Raw genomic sequence first — 22910 nt, forward strand, 5'->3', positions numbered from 1 at the left:
ACAATTTGTACCCCCAAAACATTCACAACTATCAGGTGCATGTAAAGATTGTCTAGCATGTTACTGACCTTTTATAAGAAGAAGGGACAAATATAATATCCTTTTAGATTACTAGCGTCAGCATCAATACTATAAATGTTTCACCCATGTCACTCTGTTTTCTCATTGCCTCTACCCTCCTGTAGTTTTACTTCTTGGTCATTTGGGCGTTCCACAGAGCATTAATGCTCACACCAATGTGAGCATTTCATATGACACAGATTTTGCTGTTTAAAAAAATTTACATTTAGTGTGAGCGGAGAATTTTTTTGCTCATATAAAAAAACAGTTATAATGTTTCTATAAGGTGTAATGAATGAAGACATGGTGAACCCTTCTGTTATCTTTGAAGCCTCCTATATCCCATTTTCTTCCCTTCTACTCTGGCAAACTCATTATCCTAAATTTTATGTTTATCATGTCCTTAACTGTTCCTTATACTTTAAGTATTTGCATTTCTAAACAAATATACTGTTTAAGTTTTGTAGTTAAAAATTTTAACTCCCCATCCCATTTTCTTCCCTTCTACTCTGGAAAACTCATTATGCTAAATTTTATGATTATCATGTTCTTAACTTTTCCTTATACTTTAAGTATTTGTGTTTCTAAACAAATACACTGTTTAAGTTTTGTAGTTAAAAATTTTAAACTTTTTAAGTCATTGAGAAATTATTTAAATAGTTACAAGAGTAATATAAATAACTCTCATATAGCCTTCACCCATGTTCCCCAGTGTTAACATTTTACCATATTTGATTCACAGTTCTTCCCTACTCTCTCCAGATATATGTAGGTATACATATGCCAGTACCTACACACGTATTTTTTCTGAGTAAGTTACAGATATCCTGTTCCAGTTTAAATACTTCAGTGTGTATTTCCTAAACATAAGGATGCTGTCTTATGTTGTCATATGCAAAAATCTAGATCAGGAAATTAACACAGATATAATTCTACCACGTAATCCACAGATCCATTCAAACCTTGCCCATTGGTCCTATAATATCCTTGGTACCTTTTTTCCCCCTTCTGGTTCAGGATCCTCTCCAGAGTCACAACTGCATTTAATTGTCATGTTTCTTTAGTTGCCTTCCATCTGGAACAGGGCTTCAGTCTTTCTTTCTCTTTCATGTCCTGGATAATTTTCAAGAATACAGAATAGTTTTTTTTTAGGAATATCCCTCAATTTGGGTTCAACTGATGTTTCCTCATATTATGCATTTTTTGGCAGAAATGATGCTATATTCTCCTCAGTGCATTATATCAAGAGGCACATGACCTTGATTTATCCTATTCTTTTTTCTTTAACATCTTTATTGGAGTATAATTGGAGTATATACTCCAATTTATTGGAGTATAAAAGGCTTGTTGCTATGGAACAGAGTAAACTGCTCTTTGGGCCATTGTGAAATACCTTGGCCATCTAACAAAATAAGGTAATATATATTGCAACACAAAATCCACTCAGGCACAGTAATGGGAGATAAAATCAGATAAAAATGTGAGGTCTCAATGATTTCTGAAGCTTTTGGACAGAGATGGAAATTGCCATATTAGCTCAATTCATATCAAACAGATTAATGGAAAAGATGAAGTGAGACTGCTTTTTAAAGTAAACTGTCAGCCTATAAAAGTAGAATCAAGTGAATTCATGTTATGAAGGCACCAAAGGGTAGCATGAAGGACTTAGATGTTCAGGTCCAATATTCTCATTTCACAGATGAGGAAACAGACCAGGATATGTGACTTGTCCAGGGTCACCAGGCGAGGCAGGAGGATCTGCTGGACTTGACCCATCTTCCTTGAGATTCTTCCAGACCTCTGTGACTGCTTCTCTAACAGTACAAACCAAGAGTCAGCACACTTTCTTTCTTTTTTTTTAAACGTCTTTATTGGAGTATAATTGCTTCACAATGGTGTGTTAGTTTCTGCTTTATAACAAAGTGAACCAGTTATACATATACATATATACCCATATCTCTTCCCTCTTGCGTCTCCCTCCTAACCTCCCTATCCCACCCCTCTAGGTGATCACAAAGCAGTGAGCTGATCTCCCTGTGCTGTGCGGCTGCTTCCCCCTAGCTAGCTATTTTACATTTGGTAGTGTATATATGTCCATGCCACTCTCTCACTTTGTCCCAGTTTACCCTTCCCCCTCAGCATATCCTCGGGTCCATTCTCTAGTAGGTCTGTGTCTTTATTCCCATCTTGCCCCTAGGTTCTTCATGACATTTTTTTTTTCTTAGATTCCATATATATGTGTTAGCATACAGTATTTGTTTTTCTCTTTCTGACTTACTTCACTCTGTATGACAGTCTCTAGGTCCATCCACCTCACTACAAATAACTCAATTTCGTTTCTTTTTATGGCTGAGTAATATTCCATTGTATATATGTGCCACATCTTCTTTATCCATCCATCTGTTGATGGACACTTAGGTTGCTTCCGTGTCCTGGCTACTGTAAATAAAGCTGCTATGAACATTGTGGTACATGACTCTTTTTTTTTTTTTTTTGCGGTACGCGGGCCTCTCACTGTTGTGGCCTCTCCCGCTGTGGAGCACAGGCTCCGTACGCACAGGCCCAGCGGCCACGGCTGACGGGCCCAGCCGATCCGTGGCATGTGGGACCTTCCCGGACCGGGGCACGAACCCACGTCCCCTGCATCAGCAGGTGGACTCCCAACCTCTGCACCACCAGGGAAGCCCCATGACTGTTTTTTGAATTATGGTTTTCTCAGGGTATATGCCCAGTAGCGGGATTACTGGGTCATATAGTAGTTCTATTTTTAGTTTTTTAAGGAACCTCCATACTGTTCTCCATAGTGGCTGTATTAATTTACATTCCCACCAACAGTGCAAGAGGGTTCCCTTTTCTCCACACACTCTCCAGCATTTATTGTTTGTAGATTTTTTGATGATGGCCATTATGACTGGTGTGAGGTGATACCTCATTGTAGTTTTTAATTGCATTTCTCTAATGATTAGTGATGTTGAGCATCCTTTCCTGTGTTTGTTGGCAATCTGTATATCTTCTTTGGAGAAATGTCTATTTAGGTTCTGCCCATTTTTGGATTGGGTTGTTTGTTTTTTTGATATTGAGCTGCATGAGCTGCTTGTATATTTTGGAGATTAATCCTTTGTCAGTTGCTTCGTTTGCAAATATTTTCTCCCATTCTGAGGGTTGTCTTTTGGTCTTGTTTGGGGTTTCCTTTGCTGTGCAAAAGCTTTTAAGTTTCATTAGGTCCCATTTGTCTATTGTTGCTTTTATTTTCATTTCTCTAGGAGGTGGGTCAACACAGATCTTGCTGTGATTTCTGTCATAGAATGTTCTGCCTATGTTTTCCTCTAAGAGATTTATAGTGTCTGGCCTTACATTTAGGTCTTTAATCCATTTTGAGTTTACTTTTGTGTATGGTGTTATCCAGTGTTCTAATTTCATTCTTTTACATGTAGCTGTCCAGTTTTCCGAGCACCATTTATTGAAGAGGCTATCTTTTCTTCATTGTATATTCTTGCCTCCTTTATCAAAGATAAGGTGACCATATGTGTGTGGGTTTATTGCTGGGCTTTGTATCCAGTTCCATTGATCTATATTTCTGTTTTTGTGCCAGTACCATGTTGTCTTGATTACTGTAGCTTTGTAGTATAGTCTGAAGTCAGGGAGCCTGATTCCCCCAGCTCCGTTTTCCTTTCTCAAGATTGCTTTGGCTATTCAAGGTCTTTTGTGTTCCCATACAAATTGTGAAATTTTTTGTTCTAGTTCTGTGAAAAATGCCATTGGTAGTTTGATAGGGATTGTGCTGAATCTGTAGATTGCTTTGGGTAGTAGAGTCATTTTCACAATGTTGATTCTTCCAATCCAAGAACATGGCATATCTCTCCATCTGTTTGTATCATCTTTAATTTCTTTCATCAGTGTCTTATAGTTTTCTGCATACAGGTCTTTTGTCTCCTTAGGTAGGTTAATCCTAGGTATTTTATTCTTTTTGTTGCAGTGGTAAATGGGAGTGTTTCATTAATTTCTCTTTCATATTTTTCATCATTAATGTATAGTAATGCAAGAGTTTTCTCTGCATTAATTTTGTATCCTGTTACTTTACCAAATTCATTGATTAGCTCTAGTAGGTTTCTGGTAGCATCTTTAAGAGTCTCTACATATAGAGAATATACATATTCTCTATGTATGTATCATCTGCAAACAGTGACAGTTTTACTTCTTCTTTTCCGATTTGGTTTCCTTTTATTTCTTCTTCTCTGATAGGTCTGGCTAAAACTTCCAAAACCATGTTGAATAATAATGGTGAGAGTGGCCAACCTTTTCTTGTTCCTGATCTTAGTGGTTTCAGTTTTTCACCATTGAGAACGATGTTGGCTGTGGGTTTGTCATATATGTCCTTTTTTATGTTGAGGTAAGTTCCTTCTATGCCTACTTTCTGGAGGGTTTTTATCATAAATAGGTCTTAAATTTTGTTGAAAGCTTTTTCTGCATCTGTTGACATTATCATATTGTTTTTATCCTTCAATTTGTTAATATGGTTGATCACATCGATAGATTTGCATATATTGAAGAATCCTTGCATTCCTGGGATAAACCTCACTTGATCATGGTGTATGACCCTTTAAATGTGCTGTTGGATTCTGTTTGCTAGTATTTTGTTGAGGATTTTTGCATCTATGTTTATCAGTGATATTGGGCTGTAGTTTTCTTTCTTTGTGACATCTTTGTCTGGTTTCGGTATCAGGGTGATGTGGCCTCATAGAAGGAGTTTGGGGGTGTTCCTCCCTCTGCTGTATTTTGGCAGAGTTTGAGAAGGATGGGTGTTAGATACTCTCTAAACGTTTGATAGAATTCACCTGTGAAGCCATCTTGTCCTGGGCTTTTGTTTGTTGGAAGATTTTAAATCACAGTTTCAATTTCATTGCTTGTGATTGGTCTGTTCATATTTTTTATTTCTTCCTGGTTCAGTCTTGGAAGGCTGTGCTTTTCTAAGAATTTGTCCATTTCTTCCAGTTTGTCCATTTTATTGGCATATAGTTGCTTGTAGTAATCTCACATGATCCTTTGTATTTCCGCAGTTTCAATGGTTATTTCTGCTTTTTCATTTGTAATTCGACTGATTTGAGTCTTCTCCCTTTTTTCCTTGATGAGTCTGGCTAATGGTTTATCAATTTTGTTTATCTTCTCAAATAAACAGCTTTTAGTTTTATCGATCTTTGCTATCATTTCCTTCATTTCTTTTTCATTTTTTTCTTATCTGATCTTTATGATTTCCCTCCTTCTGCTGACTTTGGGGGTTTTTTGTTCTTCTTTCTCTAATTGCTTTAGGTGTAAGTTTGGGTTTTTTATTTGAGATTTTTCTTGTTTCTTGAGGTAGGAATGTATTTCTACAAACTTCCCTCGTAGAACTGCTTTTGCTGCATCCCATAGGTTTTGGGTTGTCATGTTTCTAGGTGTTTTTTGATTTCCTCTTTGACTTCTTCAGTGATCTCTTGGTTATTTAGGAGTGTATTGTTTAGCCTCCATGTGTTTGTATTTTTTACAGATTTTCCTGTAATTGATATCTAGTCTCATAGCATTGTGGTCGGAAAAGATACCTGATATAATTTCAATTTTCTTAAATTTACCAAGGCTTGATTTGTGACCTAAGATATGATCTATCCTGGAGAATGTTACGTGGGCAGTTGAGAAGAAAGTGTATTCTGTTGTTTTCGGATGGAATGTCCTATAAATATCAATTAAGTCCATCTTGTTTAATGTATCATTTAAAGCTTGTGTTTCCTTATTTATTTTCACTTTGGATTATCTGTCCATTGGTGAAAGTGGGGTGTTAAAGTCCCCTACTGTGATTGTGTTACTGTTGATATCCCCTTTTATGGCTGTTAGCATTTGCCTTATGTATTGAGGTGCTCCTATGTTGGGTGCATAAATATTTACAATTGTTATATCTTCTTCTTGGATCAGTCCCTTATTCGGTAGTGTCCTTCTTTGTCTCTTGTAGTAGGCTTTATTTTTAACTCTCTTTTGTCTGATATGAGAATTGCTACTCCAACTTTCCTGTGATTTCCATTTGCATGGAATATCTTTTTCCATCCCCTCACTTTCAGTCTGTATGTGTCCTAGGTCTGAAGTGGGTCTCTTGTAGACAGTATATATACGGGTCTTGTTTTTGAATCCATTTAGCCAGTCTGTGTCTTTTGGTTGGCACATTTAATCCATTTACATTTAAGGTAATTATTGACATGTATGTTCCTATTACCATTTTCTTAATTGTTTTGGGTTTGTTATTGTAGGTCTTTTCCTTCTCTTGTGTTTTCTGCCTAGAGAAATTCCTTTAGCATTTCTTGTAAAGCTGGTTTGGTGGTGCTGAATTCTCTTAGCTTTTGCTTGTCTGTAAAGGTTTTAATTTCTCCATTGAATCTGAATGAGATCCTTGCTGGGTAGAGTAATCTTGGTTGTAGGTTTTTCCCTTTCATCACTTTAAATATGTCCTGCAACACCGTACTGGCTTGCAGAGTTTCTGCTGAGAAATCAGGTGTTAACCTTATGGGGATTCCCTTGTATGTTTTTTTTTTTTATGCGTTACGCGGGCCTCTCCAGTTGCGGAGGACAGGCTCCGGACGCGCAGGCTCAGCGGCCATGGCTCACGGGCCCAGCCGCTCCGCGGCATGTGGGATCTTCCCAGACCGGGGCACGAACCCGTGTCCCCTGCATCGGCAGGCGGACTCTCAACCACTGCGCCACCAGGGAAGCCCCCTTGTATGTTATTTATTGCTTTCCCCTTGCTGCTTTTAATATTTTTTCTTTGTATTTAGTTTTTGATAGTTTGATTAATATGTGTCTTGTCATGTTTCTCCTTGGATTTATCCTGTATGGGACTCTCTGCACTTCCTGGACTTGACTGACTATTTCCTTTCCCATATTAGGTAAGTTTCCAACTGTAATCTCTCTTCAAATATTTTCTCAGTCCTTTTCTTTTTCTCCTCTTCTTCTGGGACACCTGTAATTTGAATGTTGGTGCGTTTAATGTTGTTCCAGACTTCTCTGAGACTGTCCTCAATTCTTTTCATTCTTTTTTCTTTATTCTGCTCTGCAATAGTTATTTCCACTATTTTATCTTCCAGGTCACTTATCCGTTCTTCTTCCTCAGTTATTCTGCTGTTGATTCCTTCTAAAGAATTTTAAAATTTCATTTGCTGTGTTGTTCATCATTGTTTGTTTGCTCTTTAGTTCTTCTAGGTCTTTGTTAAACGTTTCTTGTATTTTCTACATTCTATTTCCAAGATTTTGGATCATCTTTACTATCATTACTCTGAATTCTTTTTCAGGTAGACTGCCTGTTTCCTCTTCATTTGTTTGGTCTGGTGGGTTTTTACATTGCTCCTTCATCTGCTGTGTATTTCTCTGTCTTCTCATTTTGCTCAACTAACTGCGTTTGGGGTCTCCATTTCAGAGGCTGCAGGTTCGTAGTTCCTGTTGTTTTTGGTGTCTGCCCTCAGTGAGCAAGGTTGTTACAGTGGGTTGTGGCTGGTCCCCTTCCCGGTGGAGGGGACTGGTACCTGTGTTCTGGTGGATGAGGCTGGATCTTGTCTTTCTGTTGGGCAGGACCATGTCTGGTGGTATATTTTGGGGTGTCTGTGAACTTATTATGATTTTAGGCAGCCTCTCTGCTAATGGGTGGGGTTGTGTTTCTGTCTTGCTAGTTGTTTGTTATGGGGTGTCAAGCACTGTAGCTTGCTGGTCGTTGGGTGGAGCTGGGTCTTAGCATTGAGATGGAGATCTCTGTGAGAGCTTTTGCCATTTGATATTACATGGGGCTGGGAAATCTCTGGTGGTCCAATGTCCTGAACTTGGCTCTCCCACCTCAGAGGCTCAGGCCTGACACCCAGTCAGAGCACCAAGACCCTGTCAGCCACATGGCTCAGAAGAAAAGGGAGAAAAAAAAAGAAAGAAAAATCAATAAATAAAATTATTGAAATAAAAAATATTATTAAAGGGCTTCCCTGGTGGCTCAGTGGTTGAGAGTCCTCCTTTCGATTCAGGGGACATGGGTTCGTGGCCCGGACTGGGAAGCTCCCACATGCCGCGGAGCGGCTAGGCCCATGAGCCGTGGCCACTGAGTCTGCGCGTCTGGAGCCTGTGGTCCGCAATGGGAGAGGCCACAACAGTGAGAGGCCTGCCTACTGGAAAAAAAAAAAATTAAAACTAAAAAAAATTAAAAGTAATTTAAAAAAAGAAAGAAGAGAGCAACCAAACCAATAAACAAATCTACCAACGATAACAAGTGCTAAAACCTATACCAAAAAAACCCAAAATGCACAGACAGAGCTCTAGGACAAATGGTAAAAGCAAAGCTGTATAGACAAAATCACACAAAGAAGCATACACATACACACTTACAAAAAGAGAAAAAGGAAAAATATATATATACAAACAAAACGAAGAGAGCAACCAACTCAATAAACAAATCTGCCAATGATAATAAGTTGTAAATACTAAACTAAGATAAACATAAAACCAGAAACAAATTAGATGCAGAAAGCAAACCTCAAGTCTACAGTTGCTCCCAAAGTCCCCTGCCTCAATTTTGGTATGATTCGTTGGCTATTCAGGTATTCCACAGATGCAGTGTACATCAAGTTGATTGTGGAGATTTAATCCGCTGCTCCTGAGGCTGCTGGGAGGAATTTCCCTTTCTGTTGTTTGTTCGCACAGCTCCTGGGGTTCAGCTTTATATTTGGCCCTGCCTCTGCATGTGGGTTGTCTGAGGGCATCTGTTCTTCACTCAGACAGGACGGGGTTAAAGTAGCAGCTGATTAGGGGGCTCATGCTCACTCAGGTCGGGGGGAGGGTGGGGTATGGAATGTGGGGCGACCCTGTGGCAGCAGCTGCCGGTGTGACATTGCACCAGCCTGAGGCGCACTGTGTGTTCTCCCGGGGAAGTTGTCCCTTGATCACGAGACCCTGGCAGTGGTGGGCTGCACAGGCTCCTGGGAGGGGAGGTGTGGATAGTGACCTGTGCTTGCACACAGGCTTCTTGGTGGCTGCAGCAACAGCCTTAGCATTTCATGCCCGTCTCTGGTATCTGCGCTGATAGCCACAGCTCACGCCCATCTCTGGAGCTTCTTTAGGTGGTACTGTGAATCCCCTCTCCTTGTGCACCAGGGAACAACGGTCTCTTGCCTCTTAGGCAGGTCCATACTTTTTCTGGACTCCCTCCCATCTAGCTGTGGCGCACTAGCCCCCTTCAGGCTGTGTTCACGCAGCCAACCCCAGTTCTCTCCCTGGGATCTGACCTCCAAAGCCCGAGCCTCAGCTCCCAGCCCCTGCCCGCCCCAGTGGGTGAGCAGATAAGCCTCTCAGGCTGGTGAGTGCTGGTCAGCACCGATCCTCTGTGCGGGAATCTCTCTGCTTTGCCCTCTGCACCCCTCTTGCTGCGCTCTCCTCCGTGGCTCCGAAGCTCCCACCCTGCCACCCCCAGTCTCTGCCAGTTAAGGGGCTTCCTAGTGTGTGGAAGCTCTTCCTCCTTCACAGCTCCCTCCCAGAGGTGCAGGTCCTGTCCCTATTCTTTTGTCTCTGTTTGTTCTCTTTTCTTTTGCCCTACCCAAGGACGTGGGGAGTTTCTTGCCTTTCGGGAAGATTGAGGTCTTCTGCCAGCGTTCAGTAGGTGTTCTGTAGGAGCTGTTCCACATGTAGATGTATTTTTGATGTACTTGTGGGGAGGAAGGTGATCTCCACATCTTACTCCTCTGCCATCTTGAAGGTCCCCTGTCCCATTATTCTTGATGTTAACTTTGTTCACTTGGTTAAGGTGGTATTTACTAGGTTTCTCCAACATAAAGTTACTGTTTTTCTTTGTAAGCTAAATTTTGTGGGAGATATTTTGAAATTATGTAAATATCCTGTTCCTTAACAAATTTTCACTCACTAGGTTTAACATTCATTGATGATTTTTTGCATGAATCATTTATTACAATGATGGTTGCCAAATGCTCATTTTCTAATTTTGTCATTCCTTCCACATGTATTAAGTGGTATTCTACTGTAGGGAAGAATACTCTGTTATTTGTTCATTCATTTATTTAGACTCAAGAAGTCCTATTTTATTTACTGGGGTTTAATTCATTATTATTATTATTTATTTTGATGCTCAAATTGGCCTATATTTGGCTAGCAGGAGCTTCTTCAAGAGGGTTCCTAGGTGTTTTTTTTTTACCACTTTCTAATCGCATCTTTAGCATTTCCTCACTTTTGACACTTCTATTCCAGACTTACGTTGTACTTTCTGTGCTCCACCTGTAGTGTCATTCTGGTTCTTTCTAGTGGAGAATATGTAGAAACCAAGATCTGAGCATTAGGGGTGCTGATTAATACAGGGTGTCATTGTTTCTAGGCCCTTTTAACAAATAGACCTAGGAAGGATAGACATAGACACACACACACACACACACACACACACACACACACAGTTTGCTTCTTGGTCATTTGGGTGTTCCATAGATTACCAGTGTGAGCATTTCATATAATATGGATTTTGATGTTTTTAAAAAATAACATTTACCGTAAGCAGAGCCCATGTGTGTGTGCACATGCATACACCTGTGCACATATATGTATGTGTATATCCTTCTTAGCTCTATCTGCATATGTGTGTGCATGCATGCACTTACTGATCTACCTAAGTTAAAAACCGTGAGTTGACACAAATACCTCCAATTCAAATCCAGTATGACAGAGTTTGTTTTAGCCTTTCCCCTTTCCATTTTTGAAACTCCTTTCTGAGAAGCCTGGCTCTCATTATTCACAATATATTTACATACTTGCCTGTTACCCTTGTGTGTAATCACCATGGTGGCTGTCTCCTTAGCCACATCTCTGCACATTTAACTTGCCCCTTTGCCTCTGTACTTCTCCAGTCCCAGTTCCCTTGGCACTATTAGCCTTCTCAGTCTTGACCATCCCCTTCCCCCAACTGTCTCCATATTCCTGGCCCTAGCAGGCCCACCAACCTGAGCTGTATTAAGGGAAGGGAAGGAAGAGGAAAGACACTAAGAAATATATTATAGGGCTTCCCTGGTGGTGCAGTGGTTGAGAGTCCGCCTGCCGATGCAGGGGACACGGGTTCGTGCCCCGGTCCAGAAAGATCCCACATGCCACAGAGCGGCTGGGTCCGTGAACCATGGCCGCTGAGCCTGCGCGTCCAGAGCCTGTGCTCCGCAACGGGAGGGGCTGCAACAGTGAGAGGCCCGCGTACCGCAAAAAAATAAAAAAAAAAAAGAAATATATTATAAAGAAAAATAAACAAAAGGGGAGAGCTGTTTTATTTATTTCTGTGTGAAATGCTGTTTTAAAAATATATAATAGTGTTTAGTAGCCCTTACTTCGAGGCTGACTGTGGTTCAAATTCTAAGTTTACCACCTACCAGGTGTGTAATCTTGGGCAAGGTACTTAACATCTCTGTGCCTCAGTTTTCTCACATGTAAAATGGGGCTAGTAATAATACCTGTCTCATAGGATTCTGGTGAGGTTTAAGTGAGTTAATATGTATAAAGTGTACAGGACAGTGTCTTGCACACAGTATTTTTATTATTATCAGACAACCTATCATTGTGAAATATGTTTTTTTCCAATAAAAAATTACTAAATACCAATGAATCATTAGTGATGTCTTCATTATGATCATTAGTGAATCATTAGAGATAAGAAAAATTACTATGGTTACTTTTTCATCTATCAAAAAGTATATGTTCTCTACAGGAAAATAAGGCAGCCAGAATTGGTACTTTTCCAAGAGTTTGTTTTTTTTTAACCAGGCTGTGAAGTTAAAGGAAAAATCATTAAAAGTTATTGCCAATTAGAGATATTAGTTTAAGCCACTGGGATGGTTTTCAAATTATACAGTTTTAATTTGCATGCATCTTTTTAGGAGTCTGCATCAGAAGTTGGCAGTCTGTGGCCCATAGGTCAAATCTAGCCACTGCTTGGTTTTTATACGCCCAGTGAGCTAAGTGTGGTTTTTACATTTTTAAAAAACTTATTTATTTTTATTGAAGTACTGTTGATTTACAGTGATGTGTCAGTTTCTGGTATACAGCAAAGTGATCCAGTTTCATATATATATATATATATATATATATATATATATATATATATATATATATATATTCTTTTCTACTATGTTTTATATGTAGTAGTTTGTATCTGATAATCCCAAACACCTAATTTTTCCCTCCACCACTGCCTTTCCCCTTTAGTAACCATAAGTTTGTGTTCTGTGTCTGTGAATCTATTTCACAATAAGTTCATTTGTGTCATATTTTAGATTCTACATGTAAGTGATATCATATGATATTTGTCTTTCTCTTTCTGACTTACTTCACTTAGTATGATAACCTCTAGGTCCATTCATGTTGCTGCAAATGGCATTATTTCATTCTTTTTTACGGCTGAGTAGTATTCCATTGTGCATATATACTACATCTTCTTTATCCATTCATCTGTCAGTGGACATTTAAGTTGCTTACATGTCTTGGCTATTGTAAATAGTGCTGCAGTGAACATTGGGACGCATGTATCTTTTCTAATTATAGTTTTGTCTGGCTATATGCCTAGGAGTGAAATTGCTGGATCATATGGCAACTCTGTTTTTAGTTTTGTAAGGAGGCTCCACACTGTTTTCTACAGCGGCTGCACCAATTTACATTCCCAACAATGTAGGAGGGTTCCCTTTTCTCCACACCCTCTCCAGCATTTGTTATTTGTAGCCTTTTTAATGATGGCCATTCTGATTGGTGTGAGGTGGTACTTCACTGTAGTTTTTTTGTTTTGTTTTGTTTTGTTTTGTTTTTTTTGCGGTACACGGGCCTCTCACTGTTGTGGTCTCTCCTGTTGCAGAGCACAGTCTCCAGACGCGCAGGCTCAGCAGCCATGGCTCATGGGCCCAGCCACTCCGTGGCATGTGGGATCCTCCCAGACCAGGGCACGAACCTGTGTCCCCTGCATTGGCAGGCAGACTCTCAACCACTGCATCACCAGGGCAACCCCTTCACTGTAGTTTTGACTTGTATTTCTCTAATAATTAGCAATGTTGAGCATCTTTTCATGTGCCTATTAGTCATCTGTGTGTCTTCTTTGGAGAAATGTCTATTTAGGTCTTCTGCCCATTTTTACATTTTTAAATGGTTTTAAAAAGTAAAAATATTTTATGACAAGTGAAAATTATGTAAAATGCAAATTTCATTTTCTATAAGTAAAGTTTCATTGGAGCATAGCCACACCTATTTGTGTATATCTTATCTATGGCTGATCTTGCTCTACAGTGACAGGGTTGAATAGTTACAACAGAGACAATACGGTCCACAAAGTCTAAAATACTTAATGTATGGCCCACTCTCACCACTATTATTCAACATAGTTTTGGAAGTTTTAGCCACAGCATTCAGAGAATAACAAGAGATAAAAGGAATCCAAATCAGAAAAGAAGTAAAGCTGTCACTGTTTGCAGATGACATGATACTATACACAGAGAATCCTAAAGATGCTACCAGAAAGCTACTAGAGCTAATCAATGAATTTGGTAAAGTAGCAGGATACAAAATTAATGCACAGAAATCTCTTGCATTCCTATACGCTAATGATGAGTGAAGTAAGTCAGAAAGAAAAAAACAAATACCGTATGCTCACACATATATATGGAATCTAAGAAAAAAAAAAAGCTCATGAAGAACGTAGGGGCAAGACAGGAATAAAGACGCAGACCTACTAGAGAATGGACTTGAGGATATGCGGAGGGGGAGGGGTAAGCTGGGACAAGGTGAGAGAGTGGCATGGACATATATACACTACCAAACGTAAAATAGCTAGCTAGGGGGAAGCAGCCGCACAGCACAGGGAGATCAGCTCAGTGCTTTGTGACCACCTGTAGGGGTGGGATAGGGAGTGTGGGAGGGAGACGCAAGAGGGAAGAGATATGGGTATATAGGTATATGTATAACTGGTTCAATTTGTTGTAAAGCAGAAACTAACACACCATTGTGAAGCAATTATACTCCACTAAAGATGTTAAAAAAAAAAAAAAGAAAGTGTGCTGACTCTTGGTTTATACTGTTAGAAAAGCAGTCACAGAGGTCTGGAAGAATCTCAGGGAAGATGGGTCAAGTCCAGCAGATACTGCTGCCTCGCCTGGTGACCCTGGACAAGTCACATATCCTGGTCTGTTTCCTCATCTGTGAAATTAGAATATTGGACCTGAACATCTAAGTCCTTCATGCTACCCTTTGGTGCCTTCGTAACATGAGTTCACTCGATTCTACTTTTATAGGCTGACAGTTTATTTAAAAAAGCAGTCTCACTTCATCTTTTCCATTAATCTGTTTGATATGAATTGAGCTAATATGGCAATTTTCATCTCTGTCCAAAAGCTTCAGAAATCATTGAGACCTCACATTTTTATCTGATTTTATCTCCCATTACTGTGCCTGAGTGGATTTTGTGTTGCAATATATATTACCTTATTTTGTTAGATGGCCAAGCTATTTCACAGTGGCCCAAAGAGCAGTTTATTCTGTTCCATAGCAACAAGCCTTTTGCCCACATTTGCCATCTGGTGTTTGAAGCCTGTATCTTGTGGAGATTTTTTTCATTAGCTGACAGTCATTGCTCATCTGCTTTTGGCTTTAGTATATCTGACATTCTCATTATTGCTCATCCTAAATAGTCTCTGTTTTAAGTAAGAGAGCACTTGGAGTTGTTTGCTTAATAGAAGGGATTCAGTTTCCTCATCTGGAAAACAAGGGTGTTGGATGAGAAGGTTCCTGCCAGTTGACACCATCTATGATTTTATGAAACTTGGGTTTTAATGACTTATGTATGTGATTGACAGCCCACCTAGACTGTGGTCTGTGAAGAGGAAGGCCATGCCATAATAGGCTCTCTTGGTGATGAATAACTGAGTAAGTGAATGAATGGCCACATAAGCCCAGGTAATATCAGGATGAGAGAGCCATTGTCCCATAAAGGCAATACCAACGGTATTTTGTAATTTTCCACATTCATTTTCCATAGTATTTTTAGAGGTTTCCTAAAAATAAATCTCAAGGCCGTGACCTACAAAGCCCCTTGCTACCTCCTCCATCTGATTTTTACTACTCTTTCTTCTGGTCTTTATACTATATCCCCACTGGTCGTCCTGGTATTTCAAAACATGCCAAGCATCTAATTTAAGTTTAATTTAAATATACATATCAGCGTCCTTGTACTGGCTGTTCCCTCTGCCTGGAATGCTCTTCCAAGAATGTGCAAGTGGTTTATTCCCTTCATGCAAATCTGTGCTCAAACATCATCTCTCAGAGAGACTATCACATCCCACGTCTTATTTTATCCATTTACTTTGCTTTATTTTTCATCATAGCACTCACTAATATATTCAATGTGTCTTATATGCCTCTATCAATTTATTGTTCCTAGCCCCTGGAATAGTGCTTTGCACACAGGAGTCACTCAAGCAGTAATTGTTGAGTGAATACATGAATGAGAACAAGAAAAAATTATCTATTAAGTACTTGATTTGTGACTTAAGGTTCTCTCCAACTCCACTGTTAAAGTACACACCTGTCTATAACACAACGTGTAGTTTTTTTGCCTCTCTGCCTCTGCACCTATCATTATTTACCCCTTCTATCCCTTTCCCTCTAATTCTGGATACTTATAAGTCCCAAATCCTACCCATCATTGTCTGAGTTCTGTCTTTTCTTTGAAACCTTCACTGACCAGGCCCACTATCTCTCCCTCTGAACTGGTGGGGCCAATGGCACTCTGTCATCATGCCCTCTCCCATCTGATTCATTATCTATCTCTCCGTGTCTTAACTCCCCAACCATAGGCTCTATGAATAGAGATTATTTTTATGTATTTCTATTTTGTTTTACTTTACACTTTCATGTATATTTTAAATGGAATTGACTGTTTTAGATAGAATAAAACATTTACTACTAACAATTTTGAATCTGCAAAGATATAAAGATGAAAGCAAAAATTACCCCCAAATTCTACTGTAAAGAGAAAATAACCACTGTGAACATTTAGACACACCAACCCAACACACACACACACACACACACACACACACACACACACCCCATATTATAAAAAATTGGATACCATATGTTATCTAGTACCTTAAATATTTTTTTGCATTGTTTTAAAAAAATTTAAGATTATATCGAGGATAATTCAGTAAATATGTCTTCACTGATACTTTTAATTGCTGCAGTTTCATCATATTTAACCAATCCCTTATTTGACTGACTTTGAAATTATTTGCAGTTTTTAGCTATTGCAAATGTTTGATGTATATTTTTGGGGTAAGCGGGATGAGAGATTTGAAGAGAGGGTAGACTTGAAATCATCATGGTGGAGGGATGGAACATGCATTGACTAGAGAAATACTCTTCACGTTTCTTTTACTAATGTGCCCCCTAAAAGAATTTTGAAAAATTCTGTTCCCTTTTGCATTTTTAAAAGTTGATATGTATAGTTTTTATTAAATTTTAAAATGTTTAAAGCTTATAATTTCTGGCAAATTGTAAATATATACATGTTAAAATTAAGCTATGCTATTACTTTTTAAAAGATGTCTGATGGAATCAAAATATAGTGGTTTGATATCTACCTTAATCTATTTTTCAAAAAATCATGAACTAGCTCCTTATTAATGATCTGAAATGGTATACAGTCCCTTTTTCTTCTAGAATTACCAGTTCTATTCTCCTTTTCTTACAGAGTTTGTGCTAATACAGTATAGTTTTACACTTCAAAGCCTTTTACTGGTCAACCGTTGCAATGAAATTTGTGTGCATAAATGTAAATATTTAAAATTTCCTGGGACCACAAGGAAATTTTTAAATGTGTATTACACATTTTGAAAAGTAATTTGTTAAATGTATTAATAAAATAAAAAAGCTGTTTTTTTCTTCCAACTAGGTAATGTATCTACGGATGAGTGTTACTTGTTGGTAGAATTAAATAGAAGCAGTATCAATTTTTTTCTTATTTTTCATTTTTATAGATGTAAGTGTAAGTTCAAGATTCCATTGTCAGGCAATTATTACATGCAGTTATGTTCAGTGTTCATAAATTGTCCCATGGTATACTACTACTGTGTTCTGGACTTGGGTTTCCTATAACAGCCTAACAAAAATCTTTCATTCATCTGCAGTGAGGTACCCTTTCTATAAACAATTGTTTCCTTTAATCATTTGGGGTGTGGTAGATACCAATTAGCCATTTTTAATACTGTGTGTCTTCAAATTAGAATTTTTAAAGTCTTATATCTACAGAATGGCAGAAAAGGAGAAACTTCATACAGTTTACTTCTTTGGGCAAGCAAAGGCAAATCCCTGTCTTTTTGCCTCTGAACTCTATCCCATTTGCTGCCAAATACCTTTTAAAATTAATTTAGCTATGGTATAGTCTCTTTTAAGATTTAGATATTTAATAACAACAAATGACTATGGTTCATTAATTTGTGATTCTTTTCTTTCTTTTTTTTAAAGATAGTGTTTTTGGAAGAAGTGTCCCAACAAGAAAAGCTGGCCAAAGAATGGTGCTTCAAGCCATGTGAAATAAGAGAACTGAGCCACCAGTAAGTCAGAGCCAACATTTTTCCCTTTTACTTGATGCTGTTAACTAGTCTCAGATGATAAGAACTTGTCTTGAGAGACAGAGGCTTTTTTTTTTTTTTTTTTTAAGGATGAGGTGGGAAAGAGAAGGTAAATAGAGAATATGGAGCTGAAAGACAGAAACTTTGAAAACTAGAGGCTGCCATCATTCATTTACTTCTTCAGCAAATATTTGTTGAGCTTATCATGTGTAAGAATAGGATCTGGAGGTGAAAATGATCTACAGAGCCTTGGTCCTCACTGGGTTTACGGCCCATGGGGGACAGGGAGAATAAACAAGTGCACAGATACATAAGCATGACAGTGAAGCCTTCTATAAAGGAACTAATGAGGGAGCATGATAGAGATAAACTAGTGCTGTGGAGGGGAGTTCGGGGAGGAATAACTCTGACAGTGTGCTTAGGGAAGACCTATCTCCAAAAGTGCATTTGAGCTACGATTTTATGTTCCAGCTACTTTAGTGGTTAATATTTGTGCCAAATGTGTTTCCTGTTGATTGGTCTACTCTCTTCATAGCCTGGGTGATTTGTCTTATAGAAATGGGAATACTTTTTTTAAACTCAAAGATTTTGTCTGGTTTCAGGCCAAGTATGTTTCCAAAGTCAATGAAAGTTCCAAAGTCAACCAAAATCATTTACATTCTACAAACACTTTTATAACTTGGGAAGTGGCTTTAGAGTAATGTAGTGAGAACACTGAATTAGGAATTAGAACACGTGCCACGAATCCTCACCCTACAGCTCTGCAGCTGTTAGATGGAAAGCAAGCCACTTCCCCTCTTTGAGCTCGTCTCCTGGGCTGTTGGCAAAGAATTGTCCTAGATTGTGGTAGACACCTTGTCCACTGCAGGAGGACTGTGAATTGGGTTCCCCCATAGGCTTTGAGGCAGAGGAGCTGGCCACAGTCCAGAGGGATGGGGTGACTGACCCTAAAGTTTTGTTGCACTTATACTCACGTCTCCTCCTCCTTCCCTCTCTGTGCTGCCTCCCTGTTGGCTTAGAAGCATGTGGCCAGTGGGCATGCAGATGAGTCCAATGGACATGGAGGTCATTTTAGGCACCTCTGCTCTTGCCATCTGTTTCCTCTGCTAGATTTTCTTGAGAATATATGTTGAGGAATAACTGACATTTATAAGTCACATTCTTGCATTGCTTTGTCCTGAAAGATTAGAAGGTGGCTTGGGAGTGGATGAGATGGAGGTTGGGAGAGGGTGGGAGGATGGTGGAGTGGCTGGAGGATGGGCAGTGAGATGAGCACATCTGTGGGTCTTCATATCCTTTTGTCCCTCTTTATGAGGTTGCTTTTGGAGTTAAATCCATCTGACAAATGTATATGCCAGGAGACCTGTAAGCACTACACACAGAAAAGTGAGAAGGCAAGAAAAATTGTGAACTTTGGTGGAAGACTAAAATCTTTGAAGACAAATTATATTTAAAATGCAAAGTGATTTTTATATCAAACCTATAAGATAGGTACCGTTGAATTTCTTCAAGTCAGGATTAAAATACATGATGTCTCTGACAGTCTGTTTAATAGAGTCAGTGTACCTACAGGTATCTCAGCACTGTGGATTTTTTTTCAAATGAAAATTACTGCTGGAGCACTCTGAGCCGTGCTTTGATAGGAGTGGATTAGACTATGACCATGGACCTGAGAGAGGTTGACAGGGCCAGGATTAGGGTGAGGCAAGTGAGGCATTCACCTTGAGCACAGAATTTAAGGATTTGGGGGAGGGCAAAAAACTTACTAATCAAGATAAATAATACTTTAATGCAGTATTTTTAAAAATCAAAATTAATGCAAAGAACCCACAAAATACCAAACAAAATACCAAAATTATTAATAAGGACAAGATGTTGTTGTTTGTTTCACACCCCTGCATTTTTGTGCAATGAAAGAGTGGTTTTCAAACAGCCCAGGATTCCCAGGCCCTTGGGACCATCGCATCCCCAGCATTGCATGTTGACGAGGGTTGCCAATAGTGTGCAAGCAGACTGAGTAACTTAAGCTATTATATAGAAGTTCATGTGTTTTGATTGTAGGGCTTTTTCTAGCATTTTCCACTTGGTTAAAAGACAGGTGAATGTTCTGACAACTGTATATAGGGGCACATATTGTTCTTTCTCCTCAGGTTCTGGTACAGCCTAGGCAGCACTGCAAGTTTGGGATGTGAAGTTGATGGTTTTTATCTGGGGAAAGTTGAGATTTTCTGAGGAAGTTAGGATAGTGATTAAGTAAAGTGAAAAGAGCAAAGTGGAAAAGCAGGAGAAAGGAGAGCTTTCTCACCTTCTCCTGCTTCAGCCTTCAAGACCCCCTGCTTTGCCTGCAGTTTGACTTTTGATGGCAACCATTTAGCTGCAAGTGATATCTTGAGTGGAGTTCTAAGCCTGGCTGGGCCACTAATCATCCTTAAGCTTCCTTTGTTGTTTCCGTAGAATGAGTAGCTGGGCTCAGTGAGCGCTAATCTCACGTGCAGCTCTGACAGTCCACACACTCCTGCATGTACTGCTATCTGTAATAATCCTGGAGTATAACTTTGATTATGTGAATGTTTCTATTAATAAGCATTTCATAATACCTCCTGTTTCCTGAAAAGGATTACTAGGCTTTCTGGATGAAAGTTAAACTTCTGATAACAGTAAATCCTTGCTCCCTGTCGCCTCTGAAGACTTTGTATCCTGTGTTATCTCCTTTAGTTCTTTCATCTCTGGTACCTTCAGAATATGCTCAGGTTTCTCCTACATGGAAAACAAAAGGTGACTTTCACTCTTCCCCTACATTACCATTCTAACTTTCACTACCGAATAGTTTTTGCCCAGTATTTTCTCTACACCTGTCTTTCCTGTTCATGGCTCTCTCCTCAGCACCTAGGACAGTAACTAAAACACACTAGGACTGGGTAAGTAGTTGGATAATAAAGGACTGCATCCATGTGAAATCAGGTGTCATTGTATGGAAATGAGAGCTCGCAGGGTCTGGACTCTTGCAGTTTTCAACACTGGTCACTGTCCTGCACTCCTTCCCTAAATTGTTGTCCTCAGCACCTATCATAGGTGTCTGTCTCCCTGACGATGATTCTGTCTAGATTGAGCACGACCTTCTCTTCCTCAATCCTACTCTTTAAGTGGAGGCTACTGCTCAAGGTTTAGTTTCATTCTTTCTTCCACAGAAATCTCCGGCACCACCAACTTCTAGGGTTACCTAATCAGGGGAGACAGTCGAATCTGAATGCCATCTTTAACTCTGTGACCTCTTACCGCATGTGTTCAATTGCTTTTTGGAGACTTGCAGGTCATACTTTGACTGTAGGCTTAGTATGACATTGTCCCTCCCTCAAAATAGACTTTCCTTTTAAATTCTCTGTACTTGATGTCATGTATTCAGCATCACACGCTCAGAAACTTACTCTGACTCTTTCCTCTGCTAACTAGAGCTAATAAAAATCAAGTTCTTTCTCTCATATTTATCCTTTTCCTTTCTTCAGAAATGCTCTCATGCTTGAGAGATTGAAAGAGTGTCCCCACACGTGCCTGCCACCACCAGACTCAACTTCCTAAACCTGGGGTTCAATATGTCACAGTTCTGCCAAAGAAGATAAAAAACAAAGGAGCAAATATTCTCATGATCCCTTCCCTCTTGGCTACAGAATGACAAATACATGTTAATTCACTAAATTGAGTATTCAAGACACTTTCTTAAAAAAACTTTTTTGTAGTTGTTTTTCAGGAAACATTTTTTATATAGTAAAGTGCATAGATCTTATATAATTTGATAAATTTTGGCAAATATATATTTGTCAAACATACCAATCAAGATATAAAACATTCCTTCATCCTAGAAAGTTCCCCGTGCGGCTTCTAGTCACTGTCCAGCCCCTTATCAGCAGCTAATGTTTGATTTCTATCACTTAGATTAATTTTGCCTGTTTTTGAACATCACATAAATGTAATAACTCAATATATACTCTTCTGGGCTTCCCTGGTGACGCAGTGGTTGAAAGTCCGCCTGCTGATGCAGGGGAAACGGGTTCGTGCCCCTGTCCGGGAAGATCCCACATGCCGCGGAGCGGCTGGGCCCGTGAGCCATGGCCGCTGAGCCTGCGCTTCCGGAGCCTGTGCTTCGCAACGGGAGAGGCCACAACAGTGAGAGGCCCGCGTACCGCAAAAACCAAAACCAGAACAAAAATATGTACTCTTCTGTGTCTGGATTCTTCCATTCCAAATAATGTTTTTGAGATTCACTCATATTGTTATGTATACTAGTAGTTCAGTCTTTTTCATTGCAAATAGTGTTTCATTGTATCAATAGACCACAGTTTGTTTATCTACGTTCCTGTGGTATTTGGATTGTTCCCCCCACCTTTTTGTTATTGGAGTATAATTGCTTTACAATGTTGTGTTAGCTTCTGCTGTACAATGAAGTGAATCGGCTGTATGTGTACATCTGTCCTCTCCCTCTTGGACCTCCCTCCCACCCTACCCACCATCCCACCCATCTAGGTCATCACAGAGCACCAAGCTGAGCTTCCTGTGCTTTACAGCAGGTTCCCACTAGCTATCTATTTTACACACGGTAGTGTACCTAGCCTCCCTAATCTCCCAATCTCAATCCTAATTTCCCAATTCGTCCCACCCTCCCCTTCCCCCCATGTCCACATGTCCATTCTCTACATTTACGTCTCTATTCCTGCCCTGGAAGTGGGTTCATCTGCACCATTTTTCTGGATCCCACATATATGTGTTAGTATACAATATTTTTTTTCCTCTTTCTGACTTACTTCGCTCTGTATGACAGACTCTAGGTCCATCCACATCTCTACAAATGACCCAATTTCATTCCTTTGTATGGCTGAGTAATATTCCATTGTATATAGGTACCACATCTTCCTTATCCATTCATCTGTCATTGGACATTTAGGTTGTTTCCATGTCCTGGCTATTGTAAATTTGAGGCTAGTATGAATAAATCCCCCATAAAGTCTTATATGATCCTTTTTGTAAACATATGTTTTATTTCACTTGGGTAAATTACTAGGCGTGAAATTGCTCCTTCTGTCTCTCTGTGTTTATCTCTCTCTCTTACACACACACACACACACACACACACACACACACGTCCTCTCTCACCCCTGATGTCCTCAACTAGATTATAATCTCTTTGAGGACAAGAAGGTGTCTTATTTTTCTTTGGAC

The 22910-nt window shown here is 39.4% G+C and overlaps 1 protein-coding gene across 1 annotated transcript in view; it reads left to right on the forward strand.

Annotated features, from left to right (window-relative positions):
- GDA (guanine deaminase) overlaps positions 1-22910 on the forward strand; it is a 124202-nt gene that overhangs the window by 29216 nt on the left and 72076 nt on the right. The window contains exon 2 of the mRNA XM_065878844.1: positions 17593-17681. Within this exon, the coding sequence (XP_065734916.1) occupies positions 17593-17681 (89 nt within the window). The remainder of the gene's footprint in view (positions 1-17592; positions 17682-22910) is intronic.

The sequence above is a fragment of the Phocoena phocoena genome, chromosome 6, assembly GCF_963924675.1.
Source record: "Phocoena phocoena chromosome 6, mPhoPho1.1, whole genome shotgun sequence".
NCBI classification, from domain to species: domain Eukaryota; kingdom Metazoa; phylum Chordata; class Mammalia; order Artiodactyla; family Phocoenidae; genus Phocoena; species Phocoena phocoena.